The sequence below is a fragment of the Mesoplodon bidens genome (genome assembly GCF_964165515.1).
Source record: "Mesoplodon bidens genome assembly, chromosome: 1".
NCBI classification, from domain to species: domain Eukaryota; kingdom Metazoa; phylum Chordata; class Mammalia; order Artiodactyla; family Ziphiidae; genus Mesoplodon; species Mesoplodon bidens.
In genome coordinates, this window is record NC_138176.1 from 141,787,541 (window position 1) to 141,805,089 (window position 17,549).

At 37.1% G+C, this 17,549-nt stretch overlaps 1 protein-coding gene across 1 annotated transcript in view; it reads right to left on the reverse strand.

Moving 5' to 3' along the window:
• Positions 1-17,549, reverse strand: part of GABRB1 (gamma-aminobutyric acid type A receptor subunit beta1) — a gene marked incomplete at both ends in the record, with an annotated part of 395,135 nt that overhangs the window by 266,710 nt on the left and 110,876 nt on the right. The window contains one exon of the mRNA XM_081224159.1: positions 1,549-1,769. Coding sequence (XP_081080285.1) covers positions 1,549-1,769 — 221 coding nt within the window. The remainder of the gene's footprint in view (positions 1-1,548; positions 1,770-17,549) is intronic.

Genomic DNA, 17,549 nt, shown 5'->3' on the forward strand with positions numbered 1-17,549 from the left:
GGGAGGGGATATGGGGCTATACGTATGCATATAGCTGATTCATTTTGTTATATCCAGATAACTAATGCAACAACGTTAAGCAATTATACTCCATTAAAGATGTTAAAAAAAAGTTTTATCACAGATACATTCTTTTCACTTGCATTTTGTTTTCGGATATTGGACACACATTAATTCTAGACTGTTGGCCCTTAACTACAGTTTTAGCTTGGCATTGATGCCCTATAAAAGGATTTTAGGGCACTTATGAATACTCTAAAATAACAGGAAAATTTCATCAGCTTCTCAAAGGGATCACAAAGATTAACAAAGGTTAAAGAACCTCCACTCTATGCATCCTACAATAACATGTTACAATTCAAATTATTTCTTTGGTAAAACTGGTAGCTGATTTGAACTGTAGCCTAAAAGTTTTAATCAACCCTTAACTACCTGAGGGTTAGTAACAGACCTCTGTAAGTGTATACTACCTCTTTTACACTTGATTCTTTAAAAAAATAAATGAAACAAAACACATTGTGGTGCAAAACATTGTTGATAGAAATTAAAGGTAACATAAACAAATAAAGATATATTCATGGTTAGAAAACCTGATAATTTTAAATTGTCAATTCTCCCCAAACTGATCTATAGATTCAATACACTCAATTATAAGCCCAGTGGACTTTTTTTGGGTAGAAATCAACAAGTTTACCCTAAAAGTTATAGGGAAATGCAAAGAACCTAGAATTTCCAAAGCAATTTTAAACAGTCAGTATAAAGTTGAAGGACTTACATTATGTGACTTCATAACTTAACAAATAGCTATGGTAATTAAATAGTGTGATACTGTCTAAGGACGGACCAAAAGAACAGTGGAACAAAATAAATCCTAGAAATAGACCCCCAATTATTCAGTCAAAGGTACCAACACTATCTGAAGGGAAAAGCAAAGTCTTTTCAATAAATGGTACTAGAATAACTGTATAGTCATATGGAAAAAATGAACCTCAATCCCTACCTCATAAGAAATACAAAAATTAATTTAATGTGGATCACATACATGAAAATAAAAATGAAAACATAAGAGATTTAAGGGAATAAAATCACTTTGCACTTCTAAAAGTCACCACAAAATATTTTCCTATTTCTTCAAAATGTTTCTCAATTCCATTTCATAATTAAGTAGCTATACAGAATACCTAGAACACATTGTAATTGAGTCTGGGTGGACCGAAAATAATCAAACAATTGGCTAAAAAAATTTATGTAGCTTCTAGAATAAGCTGGATGTGAAATCTGTCTAACAAAAACACATATTCTTATTACTATGTTTATTATTTGAGGATCACGGCAAAAAAAATTCACTTTCCTTTGATGGACAAAGTTGTCTAGATTTAGCTTGAATTATTCTAAATAGATTTTCTGAACTTTAATATAATTTTATTATAAAGATTAAAGAGTCTATATATTCACTTACTTGCCTTTCTCCCCCTCTATCCATTTCCAAGAGTAAAAATTAAACAACATGAACAACAACAGTAAAACATGCAACATAAAGCTGTTTACCGGAGTCCGTAGAGAACTGTTCCATCAGGATGCAGTCGGATCATTCGATTTTTCACTGTAACCCCATGCACAAATGATTTCTTGTCATTCAGAAAGTAGGTGTCTGGTACCCAGAGTTGGTCAGCTACCCTGTTGTCTAGCGTGAGGTTTAGTGGGATTCCAGAATAAGAAAGCCTTTTGTCTTTCCAAGACTGCTGGAAATACATGGTGAGTGTATAATCCTGCAAAAAAAGGAAACCGAACAAAGAATTTTACCATCATCACCACCACCATCATCATCATCATCATCATCATCATTATCATCATCATCATGATCATCATCACTGTCATCATCTAAAAGCCTTTTTGGTAAGAATGTGATAGCATGTGGTACTGAGGATGCCTAGTGACTCACCATTCTGTGATCACAAAGCACCGAGCTGATCTCCCTGTGCTAGGTTGACTCACCAACCTCCCCTACAAGGTTATATTTGAATATATTGAAATTTGCACCTCCAAGTATAGGGCAACTGATAGGTTAGAAGTACTAGTGCAATAATTGAATGCATGCAGAAGCATTTGCACCAATATAGAGTAAATCCATTTAACTGAATTTTAAGGTTTGATGTTAAGGTAATGATATCATGGGGAAGGCTGTAAAGGGAAGTTGTACCTATAGATTCATGTTCACAAAAATCTACCTCTGGATATTGTATTTATAGTACTGCTTGATTCAGGAATTGGTTTGAGTTCAGAGATGGGTTTGTACTCGAGTTTGTTTCTCCATCTCCTGTAAAAGGTTACATTAAGGACATACCTTCGCACTTTTCTTTCTGCCCAGGTTTCCCCTGGCAGTGAGAGACAGGAAAATTTGGGCTCAATAAATGTGTCAAGCTCACAGGAGAGGAATGGTGAAGATTATCTTAGAGCTTTCGTTGTATGTTTTTAAAGAACTCTATTAATACAAAGTATAATTGTCCATTAAAAGAATAAGAGGTAGCAGTAAAATCATAAAGACTTAAGATGTGGTCCCAATATCATAAAAACAGAAGGTTCACTTTTTCTTTTAAAGGATATTTATCTGTCAACAGCTTTAGCTGGATGCTTAAGCAACAATTAAGAAAACACGTCATAACTCCTGCACAACTCTGTGTACTGCCATTGTTATATATACCACTGTTTGGGAAGCATCGGCTCCGATCATGACTTACACCTGGGCAAACTGCACTTCATCTAGATACCTATATGGATATTTATGCATTTCTGAAATATCTTAAATGATAAGACAACATTTGTTCTCGATAATGAGTTCCAATGTCCTTTAACCACTATATTCAAGAATGCTTACACTATTTACTCAGAAATAATCTTGCAATAATTCAAAGCCATTCTTTCTTGTTCATTGGCAAGGACATTTGCTCTTTGCTACTAATCATACAATACCCTTTATATAGGTCTGAAACCTCTTTCCACCTTACCTTCATTTAACAGAAAAAGAGAACCCACAGGGTTATACACAATTCTCTTCTCAATTGCTAACATCTGCATTTGAATCCTCATCAAGCTCTTAACATCAATACCTTTTCGGAGGACAATGAATTGAACAGATTCTGGGCCTTAGATTCTAAAACACCTCCATTCCAAAATCTACCACATGTAGAGCTATGTAACCATGAGCAACTAACTTAACCCCTTATATGTCAGATGTCTCATTTCTAAAATAAAAATAATAGCATTTTACTAGCTTATTGAAAGCATTACTTGGGAGAATTATGGTGCAACTAGTTTAGAAACTAACACGCTAAACAAATATATTATCTTCAAAAATTGTTGCTATTTAAAGATTAATATCATACTTCCAAATTATTTGGAGTGTACGTATTCGTTTTCATAAGCATTTCCACTTTTAAAGAGATGTTTATAAAAGAACCTGTAGGAAGAAGGACCCTGGTAATCATGAAAGAAAGCAATTGTCTGTCTTGTAAGTCTTGTTGTTGGGGTCTTGTTTGTAATTCAGACAATGTAAGAAAATGAATGACTAGCTCAGCACAATCAGCAATGGGTTACAGGTTCCACTACTCACGCTGAATACACATTAGCCTCCAGCTCTCGTGAGCGCTACAGAGGATTTCCTCACAATGAGACCATGAGGCAAAATCCTTACTCCACATTCTCCTCAACAAAGAAAGTTTTAATGTGTGATGAGGAAAAACTTATTATAAAATACAAATGAGAGTCTTGGAGGAAGATGGCGGAAGAGTAAGAGGAGGAGATAACCTTCCTCCACACAGATACATCAGAAATACATCTACACGTGGAACAACTCCTACAGAACACCTACTGAACGCTGGCAGAAGACCTCAGACCTCCCAAAAGAAACTCCCCACGTACCTGGGTAGGGCAAAAGAAAAAAGAAAACACAGAGACAAAAGAATAGGGATGGGACCTGCACCAGTGGGAGGGAGCCGTGAAGGAGGAAAGGTTTCCACACACTAGAAGCCCCTTCGCGGTAGGAGACTGCGGGTGGCGGAGGTGGGGAGCTTCGAAGCCACGGAGGAGAGCGCAGGGTGCAGAGAGCAAAGCAGAGAGATTTCCGCACAGAGAATCGATGCCGACCAGCACTCACCAGCCCGAGAGGCTTGTCTGCTCACCCGCCAGGGCGGGCGGGGGCTGGGAGCTGAGGCTCCGGCTTCGGTCGGAGCGCAGGGAGAGGACTGGCTGCGTGAACACAGCCTGAAGGGGTTAGTGCACCACGGTTAGCCGGGAGGGAGTCCGGGAAAAAGTCTGGACCTGCCGAAGAGGCAAGAGACTTTTTCTTCCCTCTTTGTTTCCTGGTACGCGAGGAGAGGGGATTAAGAGCGCTGCTTAAAGGAGCTCCAGAGACGGGCGCGAGCCACGGGTAACACCACGGACCCCAGAGACGAGCATGAGACACTTAGGCTGCTGCTGCCGCCACCAAGAAGCCTGTGTGCGAGCACAGGTCACTCTCCACACCTCCCTTCCTGGGAGCCTGTGCAGCCCGCCACTGCCAGGGTCCCGGGATCCACGGCCAACTTACCCAGAAGCGCACACGGCGCGCCTCAGGCTGGTGCAACGTCATGCCGGCCTCTGCTGCGCAGGCTCGCTCCGCACTCCGTGCCCCTCCCTCCCCCCGGCCTGAGTAAGCCAGAGCCCCTGAATCAGCGGCTCCTTTAAGCCCGTCCTGTCTGAGCGAAGAACAGACGCCTTCTGGCGACCTACACGCAGAGGCGGGGCCAAATCCAAAGCTGAACCCCGGGAGCTGTGCGAACAAAGAAGAGAAAGGGAAATCACTCCCAGCAGCCTCAGGAGCAGCGGATTAAAGCTCCACAATCAACTTGATGTACCGTGCATCTGTGGAATACCTGAATAGACAACAAATCATCCCAAATTGAGGAGGTGGACTTTGAGAGCAAGATTTATTATTTTTTCCCCTTTTCCTCTTTTTGTGAGTGTGTATGATTCTGTGTGAGATTTTGTCTGTATAGCTTTGCTTTCACCATTTGTCCTAGGGTTGGATCCATCCTTTTTTTTTTTTTTTTTTACTTTTTAAAAACATTTTTATAATTATTTTTTATTTTAATAACTATTTTACCTACTTTACTTTCTTTTCTTTTATCCTCTTTCTTTCTTTCTACTTTTTCTCCCTTTTACTCTGAGCCATGTGGATGAAAGGCTCTTGGTGCTGCAGCCAGGAGTCAGTGCTGTGTCTCTGAGGTGAGAGAGCCAATTTCAGGACACTGATTCACAAGGGACCTCCCAGCTCCATGTAATATCAAACGGCGAAAATTTCCCAGAGATCTCCATCTCAACACCAACACCCAGCTTCACTCAATGACCAGCAAGCTACAGTGCTGGACACCCTATGCCAAACAACTAGCAAGACAGGAACACAACCACATCCATTAGCAGAGAAGCTGCCTAAAATCATAATAAGCCCACAGACACCCCAAAACACACCACCAGACATGGACCTGCCCACCAGAAAGACAAGATCCAGCCTCATCCACCAGAGCACAGGCACTAGTCCCCTCCACCAGGAAGCCTACACAACCCACTGAACCAACTTTAGCCACTGGGGACAGAAACCAAAAACAACAGGAACTATAAACCTGCAGCCTGCAAAAAGGAGACCCCAAACACAGTAAGATAAGCAAAATGAGAAGAGAGAAAACCACACAGCAGGTGAAGGAGCAAGATAAAAACCCACTAGACCGAACAAATGAAGAGGAAATAGGCAGTCTACCTGAAAAAGAATTCAGAATAATGATAGTAAAGATGATCCAAAATCTTGGAAATAGAATAGACAAAATGCAAGAAACATTTAACAAGGACCTAGAAGAACTAAAGATGAAACAAGCAATGATGAACAACCCAATAAATGAAATTAAAAATACTCTAGAAGGGATCAATAGCAGAATAACTGAGGCAGAAGAACGGATAAGTGACCTGGAAGATAAAGTTGTGGAAATAACTACTGCAGAGCAAAATAAAGAAAAAAGAATGAAAAGAACTGAGGACAGTTTCAGAGACCTCTGGGACAACATTAAACGCACCAACATTCGAATTATAGGGGTTCCAGAAGAAGAAGAGAAAAAGAAAGGGACTGAGAAAATATTTGAAGAGATTATAGTTGAAAACTTCCCTAATATGGGAAAGGAAATAGTTAATCAAGTCCAGGAAGCACAGAGAGTCCCATATAGGATAAATCAAAGGAGAAACATGCCAAGACACATATTAATCAAACTGTCAAAAATTAAATACAAAGAAAATATATTAAAAGCAGCAAGGCAAAAACAACAAATAACACACAAGGGAATCCCCATCAGGTTAACAGCTGATCTTTTCAGCAGAAACTCTGCAAGCCAGAAGGGACTGGCAGGATATATTTAAAGTGATGAAGGAGAAAAACCTGCAACCAAGATTACTCTACCCAGCAAGGATCTCATTCAGATTTGATGGAGAAATTAAAACGTTTACAGACAAGCAAAAGCTGAGAGAGTTCAGCACCACCAAACCAGCTTTACAACAAATGCTAAAGGATCTTCTTTAGGCAAGAAACACAAGAGAAGGAAAAGACCTATAATAACAAACCTAAAACAATTAAGAAAATGGGAATAGGAATGTACATATTGATAATTACCTTAAATGTAAATGGATTAAATGCTCCCACCAAAAGACACAGACTGGCTGAATGGATACAAAAACAAGACCCATATATATGCCATCTACAAGAGACCCACTTCAGACCTAGAGACACACAGAGACTGAAAGTGATGGGATGGACAAAGATATTCCATGCAAATGGAAACCAAAAGAAAGCTGGAGTAGCAATTCTCATGTCAGACATACAGACTTTAAAATAAATACTATTAGAAGAGACAAAGAAGGACACTACATAATGATCAAGGGATTGATCCAAGAAGAAGATATAACAATTGTAAATATTTATGCACCCAACATAGGAGCACCTCAATATATAAGGCAAATACTAACAGCCATAAAAGGGGAAAATCAACAGTAACACATTCATTGTAGGGGACTTTAACACCCCACTTTCACCAATGGACAGATCATCCAAAATGAAAATAAGGAAACACAAGCTTTAAATGATACATTGAACAAGATGGACTTAATTGATATTTATAGGACATTCCATCCAAAAACAACAGAATACACATTTTTCTGAAGTGTTCATGGAACATTCTCCAGGATAGATCATATCTTGGGTCACAAATGAAGCCTTGGTAAATTTAAGAAAATTGAAGTTGTATCAAGTATCTTTTCCGACCACAACGCTATGAAACTAGATATCAATTACAGGAAAAGATCTATAAAATATACAAACACAAGGAGGCTAAACAATACACTATTAATAACGAAGTGATCACTGAAGAAATCAAAGAGGAAATAAAAAAATACCTAGAAACAAATGACAATGGAGACACGATAACCCAAAACCTATGGGATGCAGCAAAAGCAGTTCTAAGAGGGAAGTTTATAGCAATACAATCCTACCTTAAGAAACAGGAAACATCTCGAATAAAAAACCTAACCTTGCACCTAAAGCAATTAGAGAAAGAAGAAAAAAAAACCCCAAAGTTAGCAGAAGGAAAGAAATCATAAAGATCAGATCAGAAGTTAATGAAAAAGAAATGAAGGAAATGAAAGCAAAGGCCAATAAACATAAAAGCTGGTTCTTTGAGAAGATAAATAAAATTGATAAACCATTAGCCAGACTCATCAAGAAAAAAAGGGAGAAGACTCAAATCAATAGAATTAGAAATGAAAAAAGAGAAGTAACAACTGACACTGCAGAAATACATAGGATCATGAGAGATTACTACAAGCAACTCTAGGCCAATAAAATGGACAACCTGAAAGAAATGGACAAATTCTTAGAAATGCACAACCTGCCAAGACTGAATCAGGAAGAAATAGAAAACATGAACAGACCAATCACAAGCACTGAAATTGAAATTGTGATTAAAGATCTTCCAACAAACAAGAGTCCAGGACCAGATGGCTTCACAGGCGAATTCTATAAAACATTTAGAGAAGAGCTAACACCTATCCTTCTCAAACTCTGCCAAAATATAGCAGAGGGAGGAACACTCCCAAACTCATTCTATGAGGCCACCATCACCCTGATACCAAAACCAGAGAAGGATGTCACAAAGAAAGAAAACTACAGGCCAATATCACTGATGAACATAGATGCAAAAATCCTCAACAAAATACTAGCAAACAGAATCAAACAGCACATTAAAAGGATCCTACACCATGATCAAGTGGGGTTTATTCCAGGAATGCAAGGATTCTTCAATATATGCAAATCAATCAATGTGATATACCATATTAACATATTGAAGGAGAAAAACCATATGGTTATTTCAATAGATGCAGAGAAAGCTTTCAAAAACATTCAACACCCATTTATGATAAAAACCCACCAGAAAGTAGGCATAGAGGGATCTTTCCTCAACATAATAAAGGCCATATATGACAAACCCACAGCCAACATCATCGTCAATGGTGAAAAACTGAAACCATTTCCACTTAGATAGGAACAAGACAAGGTTACACACTCTGACCACTCTTATTCAACATAGTTTTGGAAGTTTTAGCCACAGCAATCAGAGAAGAAAAGGAAATAAAAGGAATCCAAAATCAGAAAAGAAGTAAAGCTGTCACTCTTTGCCAATGACATGATACTATACATAGAGAATTCTAAAGATGCTACCAGAAAACTACTAGAGCTGAATTTGGTAAAGTAGCAGGATACAAAATTAATGAACAGATATCTCTTGCATTCCTAGACACTAATGATGAAAAATCTGAAAGTGAAATCAAAAAAACACTCCCATTTACCACTGCAACAAAAAGAATAAAATATCTAGGAATAAACCTACCTAAGGAGACAAAATACCTGTATGCAGAAAATTATGACACTGATGAAAGAAATTAAAGATTATACAAATAGATGGAGAGATATACCATGTTCTTGGATTGGAAGAATCAACATTGTGAAAATGACTCTACTACCCAAAGCAATCTACAGATTCAATGCAATCCCTATCAAACTACCACTGGCATTTTTCACAGAACTAGAACAAAAAAAATTCACAATTTGTACGGACACACAAAAGACCCCGAATAGCCAAAACAATCTTGAGAATGAGAAACGGAGCTGGAGACTGACTTCAGACTATACTACAAAGCTACAGTAATCAACACAGTATGGTACTGGCACAAAAACAGAAATATAGGTCAATGGAACAGGATAAACAGAGATAAACCCCCGCATATATGGTCACCTTATCTTTGATATAGGAGGCAGGAATGTACAGTGGAGAAAGGACAGCCTCTTCAATAAGTGGTGCTGGGAGAATTGGACAGGTACATGTAAAAGTATGAGACTAGATCACTCCCTAACAGCATACACAAAAATAAGCTCAAAATGGATTAAAGACCTAAATGTAAGGCCAGAAACTTCAAACTCTTAGAGGAAAACATAGGAAGAACACTCTTTGACATAAATCACAGCAAGATCCTTTTTGACCCACCTCCTAGAGAAATGGAAATAAAAGCAAAGATAAACAAATGGGACCTAATGAAACTTCAAAGCTTTTGCACAGCAAAGGAAACCATAAACAAGACAAAAAGACAACCCTCAGAATGGGAGAAAATATTTGCAAATGAAGCAACTGACAAAGGATTAATCTCCAAAATTTACAAGCAGCTCATGCAGCTCAATATCAGAAAAATAAACAACCCAATCCAAAAATGGGCAGAAGACCTAAATAGACAATTCTCCAAAGGAGATATACAGATTGCCAACAAACACATAAAGGAATGCTCAACATCATTAATCATTAGAGAAATACAAATCAAAACTACAATGAGATATCATCTCACACCAGTCAGAATGGCCATCATCAAAACATCTAGAAACAATAAATGCTGGAGAGGGTGTGGAGAAAAGGGAACCCTCTTGCACTGCTGGTGGGAATGTGAGTTGGTACAGCCACTATGCAGAACAGTATGGAGGTTCCTTAAAAACTACAAATAGAACTACCATATGACCCAGCAATCCCACTACTGGGCATATACCCTGAGAAAACCATAATTCAAAAAGAGTCATGTACCAAAATGTTCATTGCAGCTCTATTTACAATAGCCAGGAGATGGAAACAACCTAAGTGTCCATCATCGGATGAATGGATAAAGAAGATGTGGCACATATATACAATGTAATATTACACAGCCATAAAAAGAAACGAAATTGAGCTATTTGTATTGAGGTGGATGGATCTAGCGTCTGTCATACAGAGTGAAGTAAGTCAGAAAGAGAAAGACAAATACCGTATGCTAACACATATATATGGAATTTAAGAAAAAAATGTCAAGAAGAACCTAGGTGTAAGACAGGAATAAAGACACAGACCTACTAGAGAATGGACTTGAGGATATGGGGAGGGGGAAGGGTAAGCTGTGACAAAGTGAGAGAGTGGCATGGACATAGATATACTACCAAACGTAAAATAGATAGCTAGTGGGAAGCAGCCGCATAGCACAGGGAGATGTGCTCAGTGCTTTGTGACCACCTAGAGGGGCGGGATAGGGAGGGAAACGCAAGAGGGAAGAGATATGGGAACATATGTATGTATAACTGATTCACTTTGTTATAAAGCAGAAACTAACACACCATTGTAAAGCAATTATACTCCAATAAAGATATAAAAAATTCAAATGATTATAATGACAAATAATACTCTAATAGCTAATGTTATGATTAAAATATGTTTGTGGTAAGTAAATAATGGAGAGTGGGAGGAGAAAATAATGTAAACATGAGTGATCTCTGCATAGATTAAGTAAGTGTGTGTGTGTGTGTGTGTGTGTGTGTGTGTGTGTGTAGACTTTTTCCCCTTTCTTTTGTGGAAACCATTTTGTTTCCTGTAAAGAGAGAACTATACACAAATAGTGAGTCTTTGCTCTATATAGCTCACTCTATTTTCAGTAAATATTGACTAAACATCACACCTTATTTCTCAGTTAAAGCAGTAACTTACCCTGTTTGCAGTAAGAAGTCATGCAGTGGAAATTTATGGATGCTAGTATTTTACATTGGGAAGTGGGTGATGTGGAATAAATATCTTTCAGGACTTTTCTTCTTATTCTTTGCTATCTTAATCTAGGACCTGATTCTATGATAAATGGTAATATGGACCCATGAGTTTGATAACCTTAAAAAAAACTTTTTGAAGCTAATGATAATTGTGACAATAATGATGCAAAATGTGGAAAGACCTAAAACAGAGCAATATATCCTTACTATGTATATTTTACCACATGCATGACAAGAATATCCTTCTAGAAAGTGCTCTGTGCTCTGTGGTTTTCACAACCTTGTGAGATAGGCAAATTCTCCTTGAGAGAATTTATGATCTATATCTCTGGGAAACTACTTACTTAAGTTTAAATAAATTATTTTTTCTATCTGCACCTTAAATATTAATAGTCACATCTGCATATGATAAAGCCTATGGTATCGTTTTGGTGTATTCTATTCTTAGATGGAAAAGCAAGGCTTAAAGTTACTGTATTTTGCTCTCTGTTACAACAGATTTTCTATTAATCCTTCATTAGTCTAAAGTACGAGCACTCCAGGGAGCATGGAAAGTTTTTGGAAAGAAATAAAAGGTATTAATACTTTGGTCAAGAATGCTGAAATCATTTTTCTTCAAGGTGTGTTTTAAGTGTTCAACCAGCTTTCTCAAGTGTGCAGTCTACTCCTTGAGAGAAAGTGTGACATATTTAGAAACTATGGGCCATAGGGGACTCGACACTGAGGCAAATTAATGGGATTAACTGGTATGAGATTGCTAATGAAATTCGTCAGGCTAACTCAGGAATGAGAGAATTTGATTCATTGAGGAAAAGCAGGTTAGACGATACCAAATTAGTAGGGCACAATTAAACTCCAAAAACCGTACTTTTTAAATCTAAAAATGTTTAAAAAAATAAAAATATTTATAATAAATCAAAGCAATTCTTTGGAGAATAAAGGAAACATTATTTTTATTTATTTATTTACTTATTTTTATTGAAGTATAGTTGATATACAATATTATATTAGTTTCAGGTGTACAACATAGTGATTCAAAATTTTTATAGATTATACTCCATTTAAAGTTATTATAAAATATTGGCTATATTCCCTATGTTGTACAGTATATCCTTGTAGCTTATTTATTTTATACATAGTAGTTTGTACCTCTTAATCCCCTACCCCTAACTTTCCCCTCCCCCTTTCTCCCTCCCAGCTTGTAACCACTAGTTTATTCTTTATATCTGTGAGTCTGTTTCTGTTTTGTTATATTCATTCATTTGTTTTACTTTTTAGATTACACGTATAAGTGATGGCATATACTTAGCATTCCAAGATATGGAATCAACTTAAATGTCCATCAACAGATGAATGGATAAAGATGTGTTGTGTGTGTGTGTGTGTATATATATATATATATATATATATATATATATATATATATATATATATATATATATATATACAATGGAATATTACTCAGCCATAAAAAGAAGAATTTTGCCATTTGTAACATGGATGGAACTGGAGGGTACTATGCTTAGTGACATAAGTCAGATAGAGAAAGGTAACATTCTTTTCAGAACAGTAGTTTTAAAATCTGGGTGATTTTGTCTCCCAGAGGACATTTAGCAATGTCTGGAGACAGTTTTGGTTGTTACAACTGGGAGTACCATGTGTGCAACTAACATCACAGAGAAGAATAAACCTGACTCCATATTGGATCTATTCTTTTAGTTTTAACCTTTGTGCTCTGTTGCCTGTCTTAGCATGCTAGCTCTGCACCTTTGTAAAAGAATGTTTCCTATAGCCTGGAATATACATAATAGCCCTTCCTTCATGTTCTGCCTCCCAGGCTTCACCTTTAAAGATTGAACACTTTTCTGTTCATATAGAGGTAAAAAGTTGGATTGTAACTCGGGTAAGATGATTCTCTGGGATACTAGTCTGCCACCTTCTCAGTTTTCTGTCTTTCTGAATGAAGTAGCTACTCCTTGCCCCAACACCTCATCCCTCAATTTATTGGCCTGTCATGTGGTGAGCAGTAAGTGCTTGGACTTGGTAACACTAGCATCTGTGGGTAAAGGCCAGGGATGCTCCCCAACCTAATATACTGAACAGTGCATCCCTTACAACAAAGAATTATCTGGCTCCAAATGTCAGTAATGTCAAGGTTATGAAACCCTGCCTTAAATGAAAATATCTTCCTTTTTTGTATCAGTCAAATATTTCAAAATCCTCTATCATCAACAACATGTCTACTTGAACTTTTATATATCCCTCAAAACTTTGTGTAAGGGATGCCAGCATTAGATACTTTACAATTTGCCACTTCAACATAAGAAATCATTTGATAGAAATCCATTAATTATCTAGCATCAGAGGAGGGAGAAAGAGTTATATGGTTTAGGCAATACACTGAGGTATGCATTTTATCAGAATGAGCTCTAAGGAGACTTCATAGTGGGCTCGAAAAGTGAAGTCTCTTATTAGCTGCCTCCATAGTCAGTACACATCTCAAACTAACTTGATAGTGAAGAAACAAAATATTGCTTTAACATCTAGTAACATTGCATCTGCTCAGAAGGATCATATGAGCAATCCCTCCTTTTCAAACTGTTCCCAAGAAAAGGGAGAACTTTCATATATATATATATATATATATGAAAGAACCAAGGCCCTTGCCCACATTTGCATTTTATCTTTCACTGATTTGATTGTACATTATACATCATAAGGAGTCCCAAGCACAAATCCCTGTTCCTTATAAAACATTTATGCCAGTTCATTGAACTCTGAGATCAACTCTTTCCAAAGCTAAGGCTGCTTTCCCCAAAGGCTGATATAGTAGAGCTGTGCATCACTTCTACAGAACCTCCTGTGATGGAAATTGCCATGCCTACAGTCCCTGCTGATTGAGCATGACTATGTTCTATATCACACGATTCTGCCCTCCTCACACCTTGGGAATGAAGAGTAGGTGTCTAAGTTAAGACCAGCTGGTCCATAGGCAGGTGATAAAACTGTGCCTGGCTCAAAAAGATGAGATGGACCAAACAAAGTCCTCTCCCTGAAATTTGCTATTGGATAAAGGATCTGATACAGGAGCTGTGGGACCAAGTGCAAAGGTCATGACATAGAACTAGTGCTGCACTGCTATTATGAATTTATAAGAGAGGAGAGACTATGAATAAAAAGAGGAAGCCAGCTTGCAAAAGAAGAAACAAATGGAGAAAGATGCAGAAAATAGCCATAGGAGAAACAGCATCATTAGAGAATGAGTGACCAAGTTCATAAAGACTTTCTGCTTCCTATTTCTAGTTCTCCTGGGGTCTGGACATGTTTAATACTTCAACCTCTTATGAACCTTCTTTGTATTATTACCACAAACTTCACTTTACTTGTGCTAATTTGATTCCATCTTTATTTCCTTCAACCAAAAAAAAACCATAATAATTATGCTGATTGATGTCCATACCAGAATCTCATTAAGCAATAATTATACATATTAAAAAACACAGAAAACCTCAATCATCTGGCCCATCTCCCTAATTTCAAGAAAGGGAGGTATTATGAAAATCTGAGACTTAGAGATGTTAAACGACTGGAAAAAAGTGGAGGGAGATATATTTGATCTTGTTTATTAACCAAGAGAGCAAGGAGAGAGAAGGAAAACATATTTACTTCTATGGAGAAAATTCCCTGTCAAACACAATGACAATTATCAAGAAAAGTAACCTGGAAACTAATGTATATGCTGGCAACAGGTAGTATTTCTTATAAGGATAGAAAAACAAAACAAACAAATCTCACACAACTTGCATCTCATGAAAACAAACTTTAGTGAAAAATTGCCTGATGAATACACCAATTTAGGTTGTAATTAAAATGAACCACACCACACCTGTTTCTAATGCAACCTCTTGTTTAAATGAATGCTTTGCGTATCAGTGTCACCATTAAGTATATTCTGCAGCAGAAATGCATCACTGTATCTCCAGATTTTCTGTTAATTTTTCATCTTTTATCTATCACCTAGTATCATGCTATCAATATATATTTGTTGTGCTTACTCCTTAGCCATATTTTATCAGAATATCTTTAAAATACATGCATTCTCATTTTTCCCAAGCCCATATTCTTATTTTTATTGATTATTTTTCACTAACCATAGTCTGTACTATGCCTCAGAGAACATAATCTTTTACATTTGTCTCATCCTAAATAGCCCCATTTGGTTTATCCGTGTAGTCAGACTTTTTGTCAGTCTGTGTTGTGTTCTGAACTATTCTGGAATGAATCAATCTTGTGGATGAACAAGATACCAATGATAGTCATCTATGGAAATCACATGGGCTCATATGACACTGACATGACAACTGGAGTACAAAATTGTGTTCTGATGCAATGAACTGCAGGAGACTCTCAATATATAAAACTGAGACTATACAATATAAAAATTTCAGCATTTGTGATCTGATATCTACTTTAGAAGCTGTAAAGATTCATTTTCTTTAAAAATAGGAAAATGCTTTTTCCTATACAATGAATCCAATTTCTTGAAAAGGATATGATAAAACTTGTGTTTCATACAGTGACAGTTTAAATGTCTTATATTCTAAAACCTAAATAATCAGAAGTGCTAATAATTAAAGTTGTTTCCATGGTAAGATATATTGGAATGTTGGGCCTGAAGCAGGGAAAATTGTCTAGAAACTTCTAAGTCAAAAGATCTTAGGTTATTCGAATGACTAATTCATTCTGTCAACATTTCATGATTGTTGACTAGATTGAAAAAATTGTATTATGCCAGAGGCTGAGGAGAGAACATTGAGTAATACATCTTCCCTGCCTGCCTCCTAGGAGCCCCTAGGCTAGGAGGTGAGACTGAGCACTGTTCATTTCCAAGCTGTTCCCCTGGCCTCCATCGGCTTCTCAGTCCTTCCACTACCTTTGTAACCAGCTCCCTGTGTGAAATTTCCCCCACCTCAAATACTCAGAGAACTCAGAGTGATTCTACTTTCCTTCATTGGTGGTTGCCTACTGCAAGAGACAAGATTATTGAGTAAGAGGTTAGCAGCTTAACAAGCTCTGGCATTCACCTAGAGTATAGAGAAGTCAGAGTTAACACAGCACTAAAGGGGAGGTGGAGGAGAGAAAATAGAAACAGTTAAGGCAGAATTTGGGGTGACCTTTTGATCTGGGAGGATAGAGAGAAGGGGTCATCAAGGATGACTACAGGGTTTCTGACCCAAGTGAGTAGATGGATAACAATAGTAAGAATTGAAGATTTGGGACTGAAAATGACTCATTTATTTCGGGCTACTTTGAGTTGTGGGTGTCAGTGGCACTTGCACATAGAGGTGCCAAGCAAGTAGTTATGGGCCAGAATGTAGGAAGGCAGGGCTTATGGAGAAACAAAGCTAAGTGAGTCATGAGGGATAGATGCAGCCATGGGAATGGAGTTGCTCACCATGGAGACAGTAGACGGTGAGAAGAGGATAGCATCCCTGGGGAAATTTGATTCTGGGATTAGTCACTCTTTTGAGTTCTCAGAACTCTCCTCTTCTACTTTGATTGTAGTACTTATTTTGTAATTATTTCTCAGTCCCACTAGACTTGGAGCTTCCCAGGGGCAAACGTTTATATTTTTAGGCCCTAGCTTAGTGCACCAGTGATAGCAAGTGCTCAAATATGTTAACTGAATGTGAAATAAGTAGTTCTGTGTGTTTGGGGCAGCTGATATCAGCACTAAGTATGTTAGTGCCAACTCATCTTAAACTTTGAAATATTGGTTATCCTTAGGTAACATACATGGGGACTCTCAGTTAGCTAAAATAATTAATAATCCAGAATTTCCATTCTCTAACAACTCAAGATTAATGAGTTCATAATTCCCACGAATATAGAAAATTGATAAATTTCTGGGAGATGATAAAAGCATATGGCGTTTAACAAAAACTTACTCGTTAGGAATGAATTAATTGTGACTTTCTACAAAGTACTAATAGACATATTTTGAATTATATCAAATGAAATTTCATTGATAGTTCTAGTAATAACTTGTCATTTTGGAAGTATTAGCCTATTTATACTAAAGCTTTAAAAATAGATCTCTATGCAGAGAAACTTTCAAGCTCATTTACAAGTTAGTCAATATTCAAAAATTTCAATAAAATATTAGATTGATGATTAATTTATCAGGAGAATGATTCATAAACTACTGACATTTAAAACCACATTATTAATTATCTATGACACACTAAGGTTTTTTCAAAGTTCCTTAGTTCCAGAGGTTCATAGAAAATTAGTTTCCATTTTCCCCAATATCTAAGTAAGAAAAGAAATAAAATCAATTTCATGGAGGATCTAATGCAGAATGTGACGGTTT